The 17,355-nt window shown below is 38.7% G+C and overlaps 1 protein-coding gene across 1 annotated transcript in view; it reads left to right on the plus strand.

Moving 5' to 3' along the window:
• Positions 1-16,044, plus strand: part of LOC146628414 (proline-rich protein 5-like) — a 52,320-nt gene extending 36,276 nt beyond the window's left edge. Inside the window, exons 3-9 of the mRNA XM_085357814.1 lie at positions 3,014-3,094; positions 3,319-3,367; positions 7,302-7,368; positions 8,695-8,786; positions 10,356-10,493; positions 11,897-12,014; positions 15,605-16,044. Of these exons, the coding sequence (XP_085213940.1) occupies positions 3,014-3,094; positions 3,319-3,367; positions 7,302-7,368; positions 8,695-8,786; positions 10,356-10,493; positions 11,897-12,014; positions 15,605-16,044 (985 nt within the window). The remainder of the gene's footprint in view (positions 1-3,013; positions 3,095-3,318; positions 3,368-7,301; positions 7,369-8,694; positions 8,787-10,355; positions 10,494-11,896; positions 12,015-15,604) is intronic.
• The last annotated feature ends 1,311 nt before the right edge of the window (positions 16,045-17,355 follow it).

The raw sequence follows: 17,355 nt of genomic DNA on the forward strand, positions 1-17,355 counted from the left end.
GGTAATAAAAGCCGAGGGAGGTCAACAGTGATCACTGACTGTTTTAGGAGCTTTTTGAGATTAAATAGAAGAAAATACAAAACATTAAACATGTTAACAACACAAAAGCCATATTAAACGCAGACTACTTTAGGCCCGGAAGTAGGGTTAGTCACGTCATCACTTAACGACCGTCCTCCCCAGCCTGTTGAAAGGTGGGGGAGGCTATAGTGTTTAACTACAGGGACATCGTATGTGAAGCTTCTGTTTCTGCTTTCTTATTTAGTGAGGATGTTTTACTTGCCATTTATGACCTCACCTGTGCTTGTGTATGGTGAGATGGTGAGAACGTTAGAGGGGTTAAGCCATATACAGGGTGGGGGAGATTACCCTTTGGTGAGCAGGAGGTCACACAAACGCACCCCCAGACACACACACACACACACACACACGCCTAGTGCCTGACACCATAGGGGGGGTTTACAATGAGTGTTTGTGAAACTGTGTGTCACAGAAATAAGAGGCTGCAGGGGAAGCTGGTTCTTTGAAGTGGTCTGTCACCAAGGGCAGAAGGGCTGCTCTGAGATCCTTCCCTTGCTAGTATGTGAAAAACCGGTTGAGCTGTTCGTCTTGCTTTGTTAACGGGAATACGTTTCTGAACCAGCGGGGCCTGTGGAAGCGCAGACCCAACAGTTGGTATGATGTTACTTTTACACCAGATGTAATGGGACACACACCTTCCAAAAAGTTTAACTTTTGTCTCGTCAGTCTACAGAGTATTGTATTAGTATTGTAGTGGCCACAGAAATTGAACTCTGCTTTCCAAAGATGACATATATTACAGTTCATTTATGCTATTATAGTCACTGATTGGAGAGGTTGTAATCACAGAGTTGTGACTGTAAGTAGTAAAAAAGATAAATATAAGAAATTTGAGTTACAACTTTGCAGCTCTCAATATGGACACATTTGTGTATAAATTTATTTTCTGTAATTGTAGTGTGTGTGTGTGTGTGTGTGTGTGTGTGTGTGAAAATAAATAAAATTTTAAAAAATGTTACAAGTGAAAATTTCAAAAGTTCAAATTTGTTCTACACATTGTCACTTTTTTTGAAAACTCTCACATTTTGCATTATATTTATTTATTTATATTTATATTTTTTGTCAAATAATGCCACCCGGCCAATAAAATGATGAGTTGAAGGTGGTGTGACTTTCATTTGGGGGAGGGGGGGGGGGCTCTCTGCAAGCTGCACTACATGAGAGACATCTCCATTAGGAGGTAAGATACAGATCACTATTTTACATGTTTAAAGTGAAATAAGTGTATATAAAAATACTTGTATGTGCATGAATATGTTAAGAAGTATATTTGATTGTTCGTTTTACTTTTTAAAATTTATTTCTAGAGTAAAACTGTTAATTTTCATTCGTTACCTCAAGGCAACACTGTGCAGTTAGCCCAGTTTTTTTTCAGGCAATATAATACATTAGCATATGTGTGTAGAGATGTGTTTGACTATGATCATACAAATGCACACAATGTTTTTTACTTTACAATCTACTGATAATTACAGGACATGGACGTTAAAGCCTTTTATGGAAGGAAACCAAGGGAATGTGCAGAAAGTGTAGAAAGTGAGCTTTCAGGGAGTGACAGTGAAGTAGAGGAGTGGATCCCTCAAGAGGTCAGAGGTCAGCTGATAAAGTAATTGTGTGTGTGTGTGTGTGTGTGTGTGTGTGTGTGTGCGTGTGCACCCGTGCATGCACATCTTCCTGTTGCATTTCTTTCTTTCTAATACTTTTTTCTTTTCGATGCATGGTGCCAGGGTGCAGTGGTACACCAAAAGCAATGTGCCGCAAAAGCAATGTGCACCTCAGCTTCACCCCGACCCCAACTGCTTCCTGAGGTTCAACACTGAATGCACAAGACACCCTGAGAGATCCCTGATCAAGTGTTGGATGTATTTTGGTGTTTTATTGTTCTGTGAAATTGTTTATTTGTTGTTTGTTTATTTGTTCATTCTTGTCGTACTAATAAAACTTATTATAGAATAACTTGGTGTTTGACTACACTTGTTGCACAGTGTTGCGTTGAAGCAACAAACCAATATCTGTTTGGGGGGGGGGGGGTCAGATTTTATGATTGATATATTATTACGGATCCTAAAGCTTCCCCAAAATAGGGTGGAATTTTTTCCCCCCCCCCCAAAAAAAGTCATGCAGTAGAGGGTTAAAACGTTATATTTTTTGATATTTTTGTGAAAGTCTTTGATCTTTACTGCTCTGTGGTGAAAGGCTGATCAGGTATTACCATGTGTGCCTGACCAGTGGGGTGACGTAGGATTTTCAAATTGATACTATAGGTGCATCTACTAAAAATCTTGGACAAGTTTTAATATCTGTGAAACTTACCTCAAAGTCAGGGTCAGAGGTCAAGTTTTCTGAAAATCTTTTCAGATTATTGAATTCAGTAATCTGAATCTCAGAATCTCAGATCGTGATAATCTCTATTCAGGGCTGAAGTGCAGCCCTTCACAGCAGTCTAAGGTTTTCATGTGGCCTTTGTGAAAACTTAATTGTTCAACCCTTAGAAAGTGATTGCAAATGGGTCAGTGACCCCAGCTATACTTCAGAAGTTGTGGCAGAAAGGTTTAATAACTACAAAGTGTCCTGGTGTTGCTGTGACAAATCAATGAACCCAAGTCCAGTTCAAAATTTGTGGTTAGACCTGACCAATGCAAATGAGGGAAGAACTCACAGTAATTTATTGTTTGGAGCTTGTGGCATTCTACCTGAAATATTTGACCCTGGTGGTATAAATGTTATGATGCCTTCAGCTTCAACTGAAAAGATAAGGAAATAAGTAATCGAAGTATTACATTCTGAGTTTTTAAAATGCCTAAGATCTAGCTTACTGGAGACATAATGCAGTTTGCTGTTTTTTAGTTCTTCAGAAACTCGGTATGATAAAACAAAGATTTCTGTTACAAGCTAGAATTTATTTGTTTGACCTGTTTTATTTCTCTCTCAGGGTCCAATCAGCTGTGATCAAGGTGTTCAAGGGGGGAGCTCTGCAGACTAATGAGCTCTACACACTTAACGAGAGCATCAGGTGACACTTTACTTTTTCTTTTCAAATTAGCCTTGTTGAATCAGAACAGAACAAAATGCAGAGACAGAAGAAGTGGAAAGAGTCGGCAGAAACAATAAGTGAAGAACTAATTTAACTTTAAATGAACTTAAAGAAGAAACTGGTTTGGACTGTGTGAGTGAGATAAAAAGGAACATGGTAGCTGCCAGTCTTCCTCACTGCTCAAGTCTTCTGTGTCTTTGTAGGTGGCTCCTTAAAACTGAGATGGGTTCCTTCATCACAGAGTACTTCCAGGTATTTTCTCTTCCTCTTTTACCTTTTATTACTCCTGAGTAAAGTAACAGAGTTCATGTCAGCAGGAGTCTCTAAGTCAGAAGCATCTGAAGGTCTGTTTGTTTTCCGTGGGCAGGGGAAACATTTACTGTTGCCGATGTTGGGCGCTGTCCTTACTTTGTCTTATCATTAGTCTTGTAGTACTGGTACTGGATTTTTGAGCATTTTACCAATACTCAATTCAATTCACTGCCACCACAACAACACCCATTTTAAAGAACTTAATATATTAAGGTAAAGAGGACTACAAATTTGGAGAGATAACACTATCAAAAGTGAATCCTACATGGTGACTGCCAGTAGGAAGACCTCCAGCAGAACCAGGCTCAGTAAGAGATAGTGACGGGATGAGGGGGAAGAGAATAGAAAAAAACGTATTGCATAGAGATATCAGGAACAATAAACTGGACAAGATACAAAGTACAGTAAGCAGTATAGTATTGTTGGGGCGATCGTGGCTCAAGAGTTGAGTGTTCGTCTTGTAATTGGAAGGTTGCCGGTTCGAGCCCCAGCTCGGACAGTCTTGGTCGTTGTGTACTTGGGCAAGACACTTCACCTACCGCCTACTGGTGATGGCCAGAGGGGCCGATGGCGTGATATGGCAGCCTCGCCTCTGTCAGTCTGCCCCAGCTGCCCCCAGCTACAACTGTAGCTTGCCTTCACCAGTGTATGAATGTGAGAGTGAATGAATAGTGGAATTGTAAAGCGCTTCGAGGGGTCCCGAAAAGCGCTGTATAAATGCAATCCATTATTATTATTATTATTATTATTATAAGGAATTTAATAACGTACAATAGTGGCATGTAGGTGGAGTGGTGAAAAGAGAGGAGCAGCGTAGAAGTTCTCAATGCATCATGTAAAGTTGCTACAATTTTATAGATTTTTGCTGATATGTTGATCACCGAAATTATTTTTAAAGTTAGTCAAATTTGTTATTTTATGGGAAATAACCTTTAAATTGTTATGGATTGTGAGCCACAGGAACTACTGTATCACTGCCATTGTAGTTTTTGTGAGACTTGTAGTATTTTAGTTCTGTCTCGCTTGTATTACTGATCTTAAAATTGGAAAGGCATTTATTATGAAATTGCAGGCTGTTTTTAACAACACATCCCCTTTGTGTTCGGATGTGTTTGTGTCCTTTTTAATTTTTCTTTCTTTTCTTTCTGTTTTTTTGTTTTTGTTTTTGTTTTTTTTTAAATGATCTGCATGTTATGTCAGCACTGAGTTTCTGGTCTTCTTTGTGCTGAAATGTCTTTCCTCTTCACATCCTGAAGCAGCTTAGCTTTCATTCTGTCATGACATTCAGATTAAATTTTTTGTGGTTATTCTGAAGGACTTCAGTAAAAAAAAAAGTAATATTTAAATATCCAGTGTTATTATCAACAGTACAGTTCTGCTTTATATATGCACCAAACAGCCACAGCATTATAATCATATTATAATACATATTATACAAATAAAGTGAAAAATACTGAACATTACAAATCACTATAATGTTCTGTTAGGAAAACCTTGCAATCAAGCATTCATGTGGATAATATTGGACATGTACTAAGTCCTTCTAAAAGCCAATATGTTTACAGAGCTGCTTGAAAAGCCTCTGGGCACTGATTTAGGTATTTATTCACCTCATCGTGCTTTATTTAAAAAGCACTTTGCTCTCAGACTGCAGGCTTATTCGTGGTTCCTAGTTCATTGTTCAAGTTGTTCAAGTAGAATGGGAGACAGGCCCTTCGTTACGGAACCAGCTTCCAGTTTGGATTTGGAGAGACAGACACACTCTCTGCTTTTAAGATTGGACTTAAAACTTTCATTTTTATAAGGAGGCTTTTAGTTAGGGCTGGAGATATCGAGATTAGACTCGGCAACCAGTGGCAATACAATATTTCCACAGTCTGGAACTGAACTCTATTCTCCCAAACAAGAATGCTCGCCTCAAAAGAGTGGGATTTATCAGAGATTACCTTCAGAACTTGGGAGTAAAGCATGGAATAATTAGCCTGCTTGTAGTCTTGACTTCAACCCCGTCAAGCACCTGTGGGACTTCGGTGTGCTCTTGTACAGATTCACTAACTTGTGACAAATGCTGGTTGAAGAATGAAATGCCATCCCCCAGTAGTATGTGATCCACATGAGGAGCAGAGAGCAGAGGTGAAGGACTGCAGTGGCTGTGGATGCTTCTTCCACATGCTTTTGAAGCCTGTTTGTTTGAATCAAATGTGGCTCCATTTAGGGGGAAAGAAACCGGCTTTGCAGCTATATACACTTCACTACCAAGAAGCATTGTTAGAAGTCGGAGGTGACTCTACCGACAAGGCGCAGGAACTTTCACTTGAGCCAGATGAAACTATGGTGTCATTTGATATAGTCTCTCTCTTCACTTGCATACCTACAACAGAGGCAGTGGAGACTGTTAGAAAACCCCGATCAGATTTGCACACTGTTAGATCCTAAAAACAAATGAATCCAAATTTGGTTAATGAATCCAGCCGGAATTTCCTTTTCTTTTTTTCTTGTTTTTGCTCAGAATAAGAACATTTCCATACAAATATTTGTAAATGAATCTCATTATTTGTTTGTTTTTTAATGTCTTTGTAGTACATTGAGTTACCTAATGTTAGTCACTGCACAAGAGAACCAATGATTGAATCTCTTGATATTAATTGATATGACTGCTTCAGTCATTTAGCTTTAATCAATTTGCTCTGAACTCAAGATCAAGAAACAATTTTCACCTTTAGATCTCTCTCAATGGCTCAGATACTTTATGAATTACTTTCACTAACACCAGAATTCAATTCATAACACTGAAATTCTTAGAAAACCTCAATTTAAAAATTGTGTCACTAGGAACAATCCATGGTACTAGAACTGCAGTCCCTGATCAGTGTCAGCCGTTGCCAAAAGAGCCAAGCAAACCAAACAAAAAAGCGCTGTGAGTGCTCCAAGTCTGGTTGCCCCGCGCAACTGAGAAACCACAGGGCTCCTGGTTCCTGTGACGAGCGAAAAGAGCTGCGAAACTAAAGAGCAGCGAAACTAAAGAGCAATCTCTGCTGTATCTCATTATCTGAAAGGAAATGTGTGCTGTGTAAATGTGTTCACTGTTACAGTGATGATAGTTTCCTGTGCTACTTACTAACACAATAAATAAGGAAGAACAGCAATGCTTTTTATACTCTGCCTTTAAAATATTTGACCCATGTGTTAAAACACCTGTATGCATGCTATAATAACAATAATACCTTGTTGGTCACTGCTTCAGTAGTGATATTTTTACATAAATACAAGCTAGAGTGGCTGTGGCCCAAGAGGTAGAGCAGGTCATCGACTAGCTGGAAGGTCAGTGATAAGATATTGAACCCTGAGTTGCCTGTGATGCATCCATGTGAGTGTTATTATAGTGATATCAGGTTGAAAGTGCTTAGGTTAGAAAAAAGTACTCTTATAAATGAACCTCATAGTATTAAAATGCTTTGCGTGCTCAAATTGAGTAGAAAAGTACCAACCACAATATTTATAATATGATTAGTTCTTTTGTAATGTATGAATGGATTTTTGTTTGGGTATTAGTGCGTTAATTTAGCAGGTTAGGACACTGACAGTGATTTTCAGACAGCGCTGAACACAGGATCACACAGTATCTGGACTGGTTAACTTTCAGTCTGAATCTTTGGGAATCTCTTTATAATCCTGTCTTCTGTTCTAATCTGACATGTGGTAAGATTAAATGTGTGATTATTTTCTTTTTTATGTTGTCCCAATTTGAAATGGCAGTTGCATGAAATGTGGCGTGAAATTTAAAGACATCAGCTTGTAGATGATGACCTACTTATTGGCTTGATTGTCCTGGATACACAGTTCAAATCTTTGTCTGTCTGTGTTGATGTTTTAGAATCAGCTGCTGAGTCGAGGTCTATCTGGAGTCCTGGAACAGATCCTTCTTCAAAACAGTGACACTGGTTAGTAGGGTGTTAATATAAAGAAGCTGGAATCTCTTATGTTTAGTTCGCCCTATGTTTACTATCAGCTCAGAACAATGTAGAAGAGAACAGGCCTGGATCAGCACTGTCTCATATTGCCCATAAAATAGAAAATGAATACATTCTTGTAACTGTAGGATTTAAAATGACAGAAGGGAAATTTGATTAGGTGGTGTGGTATTTAAGCCACTGAGAATTCTGCATGAAGTCATTTGCAAATAAGTAAGGTTTATTTACATAGTGCTTTTCAAGAACAAAATTCAAAAACTGTTTTACAGAAATAGGGATACAATATGTCTGTGAAGGTTCTCAGTCCTCCAGGCCACCTCGCCAAGGGATTAGTAAAGTTCTAACTCTTTAAAAAGCAAGGATGGGGGTACGGAGCTCAAGTACACAAAGCTCTGGTACACTTGGGTTGTGCAGCAGAACAATGATCTAAAGCACACCAGCAACCTCTGAATGACTCAAAAAAATAAATAAAGGTTTTGACTTGGCCTAATTACATTTTAGACTAAAGCTAAGATGCCTTTACATGAGCTTACACAGGCCGTTCTCTCAAAAATGAGCAGCCTGTTTAAAGTCTGGCTGAATTTAAACAATTCAGGAAAGAAGAGTGGGCCAATTCCTCCGAAAGACTAGAATTTCTTATGTTGCTATGTATGCGTCTCTATCCAGTTAATCCCACCAAGAAATGTTGAAGTTTATAGCACTCTAACATTATATTATGTTTTCAATCAGCTGGGGAAAATATCTGAATCTGCTCTTAATTGTCATTCCATTAAGACTGAACAGAGTAAGTTAGTGGAATTTGGATTAAAGGGAACTGTATTGATATTTTTGCACTCCCACTGTAGAAGTTATTGAATTCTATTATGTTGGTTTTTTTAGCTGGTTTAGTAAATTGTGACTATTGTGTGTAAAAACTGGTTGAAAGGATTGAACTAATAATTGTTTCTCTAATAATTTTGACTGATTTAAAATGTGAAAAAATAAAAATGTGTTAGACTGTGACACTGATGGCACCCCACATTTTCCAAAGGTTGCTGTAGTGGCCGTGTCTGATATTTTCTGATGGGCCATGGAATCACTGCATATATGATTGTTGCCACTATGTTGCAGCCAAATAAAGGATATTGATCTGTTATAAAGTAACAGGTTTCAGCAGAACATCATGCTTGTGTCTATCTTCTGTTAACCTGTTTGTTTATACAGACAGAAAAACAGTACGAGTAAGTCCTCAGATGGTGGGAAAAGCTCAGCATATCACTGTAATATTGGTTGTATTTCTAACTCGTGTCCCCACAGATGACAACCAGCTTAATGTCCTTGCCTGTATGTGGGACCAGTTCTTCACAGAGACCCTCCCTACACTGCAGGCCATCTTCTACCCTGTCCAGGTAAAGTGTTCATCGTCCACATTACAAAAATGTATAGTTCAGTTCTTCCCGAACTTTAATAATACGGCATTCAATTAAACCAAGACTTCTGGAGCCTTTTTATATTATGTTACTTATGTTATGTTACTTTAAATCTGCCAATCCAGAAAAATGATTGTCTGCAAAACTCACTGTATAATGTTGTGATCTGTGGTGACAGTAGAAAGCAGGTGAAAGAGAGAGATGAGGTATGCACTTTAAAGAAGAGGAATAAAATCTAGTAGAAGAAAGACGGGTACAATCTGTGTGAATTGGAGTTAGGGAGGTGTAATGTTTAAGATGCATGAAGTACAGGTAGTGAAGGCAGATGGGGATAACCATTTGAAGGAACAGTGTAAAAGAGAGAAGTCAAGAAGAGGTTGCAGGCAGGTGAAGTGGGCAATTTGTGACAAAAGGGAAGCGGCGAGGAAGGATGGTAGTGAGACCAACTATTATAGAGTTTAAAGATGGTTAGTCTTACAAAAAACATGGGGAGGAGCTAGATGAGTCAGGAGTGGCAGATCATGCTCAGTGTTTGTAGACAAAATAAGAGAGGCAAGGATGAGATTGTGTGAACATGTAGAGATAAGGGCTTGTGGATAAATTAAGCAAAGGATATTGAAGAAGGAGCAGCTAAGGGTATTGAGACAGGAAGAAAAAATGAAGACCAAAGGGGAAATTCATTAATGTAGGGACTGAGGACATGCAGAGGGTTGGTGTGACTGGAGATGTAGGCCCCTAAAAGGAGAGGCTGAAAGAAGACATTCGTATAGTACCAGTTAACAACAAGATGCCATATAATGTACGATATAGACTCAAAAAATGTTAGAGAGAGAGAGAGAGAAGCCTGATGATCAGATGAGTAATCACTGAGATATGGAAGAAGAAAAGGAACTCCCATTTAACAGCAGAACCAGGCTCAGGGCGCAGGGGTGAACAAATGAAAACTGTGATGTTCATAAAAGTAAATCTTTTTCTTTTCTTGCTACATTTTTGAATTTGTGAGATTACCACAATGGTATCAGAACAGTCAGAAGTTTTTTCTGTTATTTTCACAGCTCAATTGTCCAAAAAATGTTTTGGAAAAAAAAAAATTGTTTGTCCAAAGAATGTTTTGGACACACAATATTGTGTCCAAAACAGCTGTGTCATGGGCTTAGTCTGTGTCTGTGCGTGGTTTTAGAAGATCTAAAGTTACAGATTTAAAGCCTTACATCACCTGGGGTCATTTGAGTGCAGAGGTTATTAGATTAACCCTCTGATCTGAGGACTGAAGTAAAGTGCTTCTGAGCGATATTTTTCATTCTTTTTGGTTGTATTTTTTCACATTATCTAGATTTGAAATCATATTGGGATGAAAAGCCCACATGAGGTCACCGTAATGTAAATTATGAAATTTTAATGGGAAGACTCGGCTGAAAGTGAAAGTAGGGCGCAGGTAGCAGTGATTATGGTTAAGGCAAGTGTCCAGCAAATTAACCAATACTGAAATATTGTCTTTAATAATAGTCTGTGTTTATGTATTTTTAAATATGACTTTGTGCATTCCAGGGTCAGGAGCTGACTGTGAGACAGATGGCTCTCTTGGCCTTCAGAGACCTGGTGCTGTTAAAACTTCACCTGGAGGACACTCTGGGAAATGCAACCTCTATTCCTCCATCAGTCACACAGATGCTACTGGTGTTACAGGTAAACACACAGTCACACACAATCACTCGCTCTATTTAAGTTAATTACAAGTCAGTTACAGCCTTTATTTCTTAATTAGCACGATATTTCTTCATGGCCAACATCACTGTAACCCAGAAACCCAGAAAATACAATCAGATACATATGAAACAGTTTGTCCATGTTAGCTTAATCATATTATTTGGAAATGCAGCTAAAACTGAGCTTGCATCAAATGTTAATGTCCCAAAAGATAAAGAAAAGCTATGAGCATAACATAAGAATGCAGTTAGGTCAGAGGTGTGGCCATTATTAAACAGAAAGTACCTGTGAGTCCATAAAAGTTTTCATTTTGGGTTTATTGCTAACATATTTGACTCTTATGTGAGCTACGTACTGGTGTTGTTGTTGGTGAAATTAAAGATAAAAATGCAAAAATAAAAGAACAGGCTATTTAAAAGTACTAATCATCACTAATACCCCTAGATCTAAACAGTTTTAACACGAAGACCTTCAATAGGTTTTTGATTTTTGGATACAGATATTACTTATCAATACACTAGTTGATACCATTCTCTATATTTTATATAAAATAAAGATATAACAGACGTTATAATTCTGACACATTACGGGGCCAAAATAATCGTACTTCTGCCATCGATATTACTACAATACTAAATTGTTTTTCATTGTCATGACATTTTACACTAAATTCAGACTTAGTGTAAACTTAGGCTAGCTACATGGTAGTTGTTGCTGTTGTGATGATTTGTTACCAAGCATTCAGGACCTAAATCAACCCAAATCAACTTGACTCCACTGTAATAAATGGTGGGGAATTTTTTCACAATAATTAAGCAATTTAAGAATGTGGTTGTACGTTTGATCTGACAGAACTATGCCTGCTGCTTGTCTACATTTAAAGAAATACTTACTAAAGGTTCATTTAGTGTGGGACCAGGAGGTTGCCCTGAAGATGCTGATATAAAGCATTGACTGCTTGCTAAAGTAAACATATTGTGCTGTGAAGAATATTATAGTTGAATTTAGTTGAATTTTTCATTAGTTGTAAAATGAGCCCAGTCTTTTGAACATTCTGACCTGTCGGCTTTGACCGCAAAAAAACAAAATATTAACGCACAGCGATGTCAAATGTAATCCCTTTAAATTGGCACATTTTATTGGGGGTTAGTTAGAAATTAGAAAGTATCAGATATATTAGATTGCATTAATACTGCATGAATTCCAGTAGCAGTACAGTTTGCCTAGATGCTTCTCATTACTACTGACCACTCTGGTCCTGGTATCCATCCTTACTTAGTATTTTGAAGTGATGTCTTCAGTTTTTAAAATATCATACAGAGGCCCAAAGGTACTCACTTAACATCAAAAATTGTATGAACGTCTTTGTCTTTTTCTGCCAGGGTATCCATGAGTCGGGTGTTCCAAGTTCGGAGTATCACCGTTTGGAGAGTCTCGTGGAAATTGTTGTGTCTCCATATATCTGCAATGTCCTGCACAATAGAAACAGCCACCAATTAGGTCAGTCCACTGATCACTGATACTGCTTTTACATTACATTGATTTGTTACAGTTAAAGTTACAAGTTACAGATTTTAAGGCTTACATCACCTTGGGTCACCTAAGCACAGAGGTTATTGGTTTAACCTTCTGAATTGAGGACTAACGTAAAGTGCTTTTGAGCTATATTTTTCACTCATTGTGGTTCTACTTTTTTCCACATTATCTGGATATGACATTGTATTAAAGATAAAATACCAGAAGGTTAGTTGTACTCCCAGCACAGTCTCGAGAGCATGCAGGAAATTTCAGGAGACGGGTAGTAACTCTGGATAGGGCCGTAGAAGGTCCTTAACCCATCAACAGGACTGGTATCTGCTCCTTTGTGCAAGGAGGAACAGGCTGAGCACTGCCAGAACCGAACAAAATAACCTGGCTTCAGGTTTCATGACAGCGTGGCCTCTAATGGGCCCTGTGCTCACTGCCTGGAACAATGGATCCTGGTTTTCATTTATCATAAAATACCAGAATTGGCAGGTTGATGGCAGAAATCTTGTGCTTTTCACAGATGTCAAGGGTTCCAGAGAACCATGGAAAGTGTTATGCTGCATGTAACATTGTTCAGCACAACCAATTTGGTGGTGGGTTAGTGATGGTCTGGCGAAGGATGCATATACTTCTACAGGCTCTACAGGTTATAACACCCTGACTGCCATTAGGTATCAGAATGAAATCCATAGATCCATTGTCAGATGCTACACTGGTGTGATGGTCCCGGGGTTCCTCTTGGTGCACAACATTGCCAGGCCTCATGTGGTTAGAGTATGTAGGCAGTTCCTGGAAGATGAAGAAAATTGATAACATGACTAGTCCACTTGCTCGCCTGGCTTAAAGCCAACAGAACACCTCTGGGACATAATGTTTCAGTTCATCTAGTGCTGCTAGGTTGCACCTCAGACTGTCCAGGTGCTCAGTGATGCCCTGGTCCAGATCTGAGATGAAACTCCCCAGGATGGCATCTGTCTATTGTTAGACAAGCACACGGGGGCCATGCAAACTTCTGAGTACCATTCTGAGTTGTTGTAAAGACATTTCAGCATAATGGACTAGTCTGCTGCATCAATCTTTCACTTTGAGTTTTTGGGTTGTCTTTGAATTTACCCTTCTGTCACTTGATCATTTTCATTTCCATCAAAAAATGTAGCTTATCTGTGTTCCTAACACATTAACCAGTCCATACCAGTACTGATAGTGATTGCATGACTTTTTTAAATCTTTTATCGTCCTTTTAACTTTTCAATAGCTAACCAATGATTTCTGATTTCAGGTTGCTCAAACATAAAAAAGGTGCATTGTTTTACATTGACCTCTGCATCCATCTGCAGTTGATTTTCAATACAAATCTAATGGTATAGATGTCTTTACTATGACAGATGGATTACATTAAGAAAGTAATGTTTATGTTTTTAAGAAATAATTAGTAAGTTTGCAACAAAAGTGCCTGCTGAACTTAGTCAGCTTGTTTCAGAGGTCAAAGGCAATGTGCTGTTTAAATCCTCTCAGAGGTTGGCCGCTTAATCTGCTCCTGCTGCATTGTAGTTTCATTCCAGCAATAACCAGTTACTTCACGTTTCAAAACATAATGTGCTCCTGTTGGAGGAGACTCTGAAAAAGTTTTACACACATACACAATCTCTGCACGACTGAATAAAGATTATTGGATCAAATAGCTGGGTTTAATTTCAGGATGGATCAGATCACAAATCTTGCTGTCTGCTACTGAACAGTTAGATCAGTGCTCGTCTTTCCTACAGCATTCTGACAGGAACACGTTAGTTACAATAAAGTGACGAACTGTAAATAAATAACCAAAGATATTTTCTATGAGTCATAATTCTTCACAGAATTATTAAAAACAGTCATTAAAGTGAACATATTCTGCTTTTCCTTCATTTCTGTCAGATATGTATGGAAAAATGGACAAATATTAAAACCTATCAAAACAACCTTACACCTCTGAACAGCTTTCTATTCAGGAAAGGATCTCATGGTGCCTTTCTACTTGCACCCTGTACATGTCTGCCATCTTGTGGTCACAGTTGGCTATTGTTTCTTGAGGGCAGTTTAAGTTGACTATAACCACTAGGGTTCTGGGCTGCACCACTAGAGTCTGACCCAGAGGTTATAGCCATGTTTTGCACTGGCTGTGATCGGTGTTGATCATTTCTGTCATTTCATTGACGATTTGTGTCCTGTTAACAACAGCTCTGTCCCACTTCCCATTTAGGGGCTGCATCCATTGCAGGATAAATTGGGACGCAGCTAAAGGCTGGAATTTGTCAAGCTAAAAGGCCAGCATCCTCTTCTGGTTGTTTGCAGTATGTTTTCACTATGTGGAACACTAACAAGAAGCAAGTATGCTAGACCAGCTGCCCCCGGCTGTTCACTGATCTGAAATCAGTAAAGTCTGAATGTCATTGTACACATGTGCAGACATGTTTGGAAACATAGCAGTAGCAAGTGAACAGGAAGTTTACATCATGATTGTCACCACTGGGGGTTTCTCTGTATTGTTGTAGGCATTGGAGCTTCAGCAAACCATGGTGAGAACAATTATCTATAAATGAAGAAAACTTGGATCAGTGGTGAACCTTCCCAAGAGCAGCAAGCTTGCCAAAATTACTCTAAGAGCACATTGACAACTGGAGTCACAAGAGAACCTAGAATGACATCTAAAGAATTTCAGGGCTCATTGCAGGACCAAGACTTTGGGGAAAATATTCTTTGGACTGAGGAGACAAATATAGGGTTAGATATAAAGGGCTGACAAAACTAACGTAGCAATTCAAAAAAATAACATCATAGCAACAGTTAAACATGGTGGTAGTGTGTCGGTCTGGGGCAGCTTTCCTGTTTCAGGACATTGAGGACTTGCTGTAATCGAAGGAGCCATGAATTTGAGTCTGAAACAAAAGCACACTTGGGTTATACAGCACGGCAGTGAGCTGAAAAACACCATTAAGTCCACAAACAAAATGAAGGTTTTTAGTGGTGTAATCACAGTTTAGACTTAGACTGAGACCTTTTTGCGTACGGCACAACTAATTTTGAGTCGTTACCTGGTGATTTTTCAGAAAAACAGTATTTACTTAAGTACACTGTACTTTTCTGGGCATGGCCTGGTATTATGGGGTGACTTAACCCTGCATCCATGTGTTAGTGTTATTTATATTTTGCTAAACAGTTTGAAGCTGCAGTTATTAAAGTTAAATGAAAGAATCTGAATTAACTGCTGTTTGGTGACACCTGAATGATATGCTGTTGGAGTAAAACATTTTTCCAACACGCTTTTAATCCGAGTCACAGTAAAAGCTGTATTTTGACAATGTTGTAACGGTTTTTAATATGTAACATAGCTGATAGTTGAAAAAAAGGTTTTGATGGAAATCAGCATTATGTTTTGTAACTTAAGGTTCATGTAAGAAGAAGAAGTCTGATCTAATCTGAATGTGCAATCCACTTACAGAAAAAAGACTCTGGAAGTAACGACATGAAACAAAAATGACTTGTCGATTGAAATCAGTTTTCTGTTTTTATTTCTCCTCAACCAGAGCCCTGTCATCTACGTTCATCTGAAGCACTGCTAGGTGACCAGTCCCAGCCTGAGATTATGATCACACAGCATCATAGCTCCTTAGACTCCTCATCTCTTTCTCCACTGGTAGAACAAGAAGGAGAGGCATATCTGGAGAAAGTTGGCAGTGTGCGGCGCCACACAGTGGCTAATGCACACTCTGATGTCCATCTGCTGTCAGTTTCAAACAAGATGCATGCTGGGATGGAGAACAGCAGAGGGGAAGAGGAACAGGGAGTTGTTGGGTTTTTGGTGGGGGCCAAGCCTATGAGTCCCATGAATTTCTGCCGCCAATTGGTCATGGGAGATTCTCCAAATTGCTCAGAAGACATTGGATATGTGAGACAGAACAAGATGAAAAACTTCAGGGTGACGAATGAAACTAACTGCAGAAAGAAACTCGCAGGACATTATTAAGATTGAAGAAAAAGCAAGAAACTGTAGGAATCACGAGGAAACGTCCGTACCAAGCTTGTTCATCTAGGATGGAAAGGTCTGCTCAGGGTCTTAACTGCAATGAATGTTTTAGCATCAGCTAAGAGCTGCTGTCAAGTTCCTCACTACTTATGAGGTTCTTTGTATGTCTCCTAATATCAGGAGGTTCTCTTTTAAGACTGTTATTAAATAGCAAAATTGATTAATAAAACAAATTCATGTGCTTTACAGTACAATACCAGTCCAGACATTGGACACTTCTCAAACATTTTGAAAGAGTAGATTTGTTTTTATCTGTATTATTCTTTACTTTTCAAAAATAAAAATAATAAATGACACATTGATATGTTTATAGTTAATACAAAAATTTAGTCTGACGTCACCATTTTTATCTTCATCAGTTTGTCACTTGGTTGGAGAGGTGTTTAGTTAGCCAGCCAGCCTTGTCATTGTTAACTATTAAAATTACATACAAATTTGGTACCATTCAGCAACTCTGCTAAGAAACACAAAACTAAATAAAGAGCCCGTCAACTAGAATACAATGAATCTGGAAAGTATTCAAAGTGCTTAATTTGTTCCACATTTTAACATGTTTCAGCCTCATTCAAAAAGAAACTAAATTAAAGTGTAGTTTCTCCCATTATTACTCTCAGAACCTCTCAAGTTCAGGGTTGATGGGACGCGTCAGTGCCAGCCATTTTCAGTTATTTCCAGTGATTTTCAATTCAGTTTTAATTTTATTTCTATTGAGCCATTAAACAATAGTCACCTCAAAATGCTTTATGTTGTTAAGTAAAGACCCTATAATAATGGAGAGAAGCGCCAACAATCCAACGACCCCCTTTCAGTGACCACTTGGCAACAGTGGGAAGGGTAAGCTTCCTTTTAACAGGATGAATCCTCTGTCAGAACCGGACTCGCTGAGAGGCAGCCATCTACTGGGACTAATGGGAGGAAGACAGGATAAAAGACACATTTGTTTAATCATTTATTATTAGCTAACGATTAAATGCCGAGTGAGTAAAAAAGTTAAGTGAAGAAATAATCAGTGCATCATGGGAAGCCCCCAGCAGCAAAGACATTTGCAGCATAACTAAAGGTGGATTCATTGTCACCAGATCCAGCCCTAACTATATGCTTTATCAGCAAGGACAGCTTTACGCCTAATCTTAAACTTGTCCCCCAAATCCAAACTGGGAGCTGGTTCCACAGAAGAGGGGCCTGAAAGCTGAAGGCTCGGACTCCCCTTCTACTTTCAAATACCCTAGGAACCGCAGACCAGCAGTCTGA

The sequence above is a fragment of the Diplotaxodon limnothrissa genome, linkage group LG7 (assembly GCF_057381915.1).
Source record: "Diplotaxodon limnothrissa isolate DT_005_m linkage group LG7, D_limnothrissa_male_GT1.1, whole genome shotgun sequence".
Lineage (NCBI taxonomy): Eukaryota > Metazoa > Chordata > Actinopteri > Cichliformes > Cichlidae > Diplotaxodon > Diplotaxodon limnothrissa.